This window comes from Triticum aestivum, chromosome 3A, assembly GCF_018294505.1.
Source record: "Triticum aestivum cultivar Chinese Spring chromosome 3A, IWGSC CS RefSeq v2.1, whole genome shotgun sequence".
NCBI classification, from domain to species: Eukaryota; Viridiplantae; Streptophyta; class Magnoliopsida; order Poales; family Poaceae; genus Triticum; species Triticum aestivum.
The window spans coordinates 478138822-478141758 of record NC_057800.1 but is presented as its reverse complement, the minus strand read 5'-3'; the positions used below and the strand labels follow the sequence as shown (position 1 = coordinate 478141758).

Below are 2937 nucleotides of genomic sequence, written 5' to 3'. Positions count from 1 at the left end.
AGACTTCATTTACCACAACAAGAGATATGGAGGGTATTTGATTGAAAAAGAAATGAGGTTTCAACCTCATGGAAGTTAACTTTCAACTCACGATTTATCAACTTTCAATCTGATTCAAGCCACTTTCAACCGAAATCTCATCATAAAAATTTGAAGAAAATCAAGTTTCGCTTCCTAGTAAATTTTAGTTTAGTGAACCAACCGTCTTTTGTAGCAGAAAAAAGTGAACAAGCCTTATGTTGTTGTTGATGTCACTAGAACCGAGAAGATTGATCTACTCTCTAAAATATGAGACATGTACACTTAAAAGAGGTATTGCACAACTTTACAAGCAACTCCATTAAGTTTCATTCTAGGAAGACCAATCACACGCCAAATGTTATCCAGTGTTTGATCAAGGAGCTAGTTGATGCGTCCCAGTAACAAAGAAGCGGCCTGAAGCAGGATCTTGAGCAGCATAGTAAATTGTGCCAGGGCTCGCATGGTTGTGAACCCCCTCATACATCGTCACTACATAGTTTGCGTCGTCTTTGTCTCTCTCTACCCTCTTCTTCACGCTGCACCCCTCCGTTGAACACCGGTAGTAGTTCCTGCAGTGATAATAAATGAAATTTAGATTAAATAAAATCTTAGGCTATTGACGGCGCCTAAGATTTTGTCATGAGGCCATGGACCATGAGGACCTGAGGGGCCTAAGGGGCAAGAAATTTGCTAGTCCATTCCTCTCATAGCAAGGGATTTACGCTAAGAAAAAGTAAGAGGTTATTTTTCCTCTATAAGAAGTAATAGTTTTTTCTGGCAAAGAACTAATAGGGGAAATTTAAGACTTGCCAACAGATCCTAACTGATTGATGGATCAAGTGTAAGTTTGTTTATATAGACATGGTAAACGTGTACAAGAAGATTCAAATATTTAGTGACATATTTCTGGTAGATTTTAGTGTTCACCCCTCGAAAATTCATTGTAAAATCAAGGCTCATTACATCATAAAAATGCAACGGAAACCATGTGCTGCACAAAAGTTTTATGAAAATTTCACAAAACATAAAACTGCAATTTGTCTCATTACAATGTAGAACTAGACACTTCCCCAAAACAAAATAAAATTATGGAACTAGACGCATATGTTAGACAGCAATAATTTGCACAAATTGAGATTTCTATGGAAGTGTCCAAAGGCTATGCCGGTCAAGATTTATTTATACCTTGGTCAACTCTACAAGCTTTAGGATCATAACCCAACAATAATTAGATGGTTACCAATTGAAAGTATGTGTAAATTTTATGTTGAAAAATTGTTGTTTAGTAACCACACTCAAAAAGTCTAATTTCGCAATTGAGCAGTCACACATTTCTTAGCCTGGAATTACACATATTTTTGTGCAACTTACATTAAATATTGTACAACTCAAGCGAGCGAGGATAAGGATTTCTTGAGCAATTTACATTTGATTGTACATCTTAGACGGCTTAACAAACAGGGATTTCTGGATCGACAGAAGAATAGCAAATTGAGACCTTGAATTCATCTTCTTTTCTTTTTTGCCGAGAATTCATCATCTTTTTTCCTAGCTACTTCAAACACTAGATCTCATCGTATACAATACGTTTCCCTTTAATTGGTCACATCCCAAAACGACTCCCTGTCCTAGTTTAAAAAAAAACGACTCCCTGTTAAAAAGGAACTTGGGTCCAGCATCATCAAACTAAAGTCACGAATCTAAACGTAGATTGGATGGACTAATAATAAGAACAAATAAATAACCTATAAACGGTCGTCCATCGACAAGCTAGCCAAGATTTTCCTTTCTTAAGGAAGTTTATCCAAGCAAGAACCAAGCAAAATGCAACAGAATTGGTCCACCAGCTACAGAATCTGCCTGATCCATACCAGCTGACCTAGAAACTAGGCCATGAAACTACCAGCTAGAAATCATGAACCACGGGATGGGAGAGAACTGGAGAAAGAAACTCATCAAAATTTTAGCGATTTCACCCAAATTATGGTCAATCACACTTGAGTAAATGAGGAGAGCTATATAGTACATGCCAATTAATCCCTTCCTGCAACCCCAAGCCAAACTTTTCCAACCCAAATCTGATGATCTATAGAAAAGTGAATGAATTCGTTCGTTTTGGATACCTTGGGTTAGGGCTGTTCTTGACAGACTTCTTGCCGTACTTCCTCCACTTGTAGCCGTCTTCCAGTATCTCCTCCTCCGACCTAGTCCGGAACGCGATCTTGCCGCTCGCCGCCACCGCGGCCGCCCTACTGAAATTTATGCCCAGAACAATCCCCAAACCGATCAGATCAAAACTTGCACGCTCTTGGTGTTTGTGTATACATGCGACTTGATTCACATCACAATGTGTATCTTGGGTCTTCTTGGCATGCAGGAACTGAATCATATAAACTCACCTCGTATGATCACAGTAGCCAACATCCGGCACGACCGCCGCCTCAACCGGCAGCGGCGCGCCGGCCGTGCCGGGCACCCCGCCGTCGTCGGACAAGTAGTCAAGGACGTCCAGCTCCTGCTGAAGCACCCCGGGCCCGGTGGCCGCACCGAAGGCGGCAGAGCTCAACGAGGCTCCGGAGCTGTAGGGGCAGCCGGATCCCGGCGGCGGGGGAAACGCCATCGAGCGGCCGAAGCCGGCGCCGTGCGGGTGGAAGCGATACGCTGCCCCGGCTCCAGCTACCGCCATGCGTATGCCGATGGATCAGTGCATGGGGAGAGAGCACGACAAGCGGGCGAGGCGTCGTATATTTATAGCGGCGCGGCGTCGTTCGGGCGCCGGGCTTTCGCGGCGAGCTTCCTCCTGCTGGTCCCGTCTCAGCGGAAGCTTCGGCGCGCGCGGCCGCCGTCTCTACGCTGTGCAAGTAGCAGTATGTGCGACAGTGAGAGCGAGGGACGCATGCAGTACCCGCACGTTTC

At 43.9% G+C, this 2937-nt stretch overlaps 1 protein-coding gene across 1 annotated transcript; it reads right to left on the bottom strand.

Moving 5' to 3' along the window:
• Positions 1 to 238: 238 nt before the first annotated feature.
• On the bottom strand, positions 239 to 2722 carry LOC123056942 (probable WRKY transcription factor 57; the record flags this gene model as incomplete). Its single annotated transcript, XM_044480152.1, has 3 exons — positions 239 to 590; positions 2145 to 2273; positions 2421 to 2722. Coding segments are annotated over 3 exons (627 nt in total), but the record flags the coding sequence as incomplete, so codon positions are not given.
• Positions 2723 to 2937: the final 215 nt, after the last annotated feature.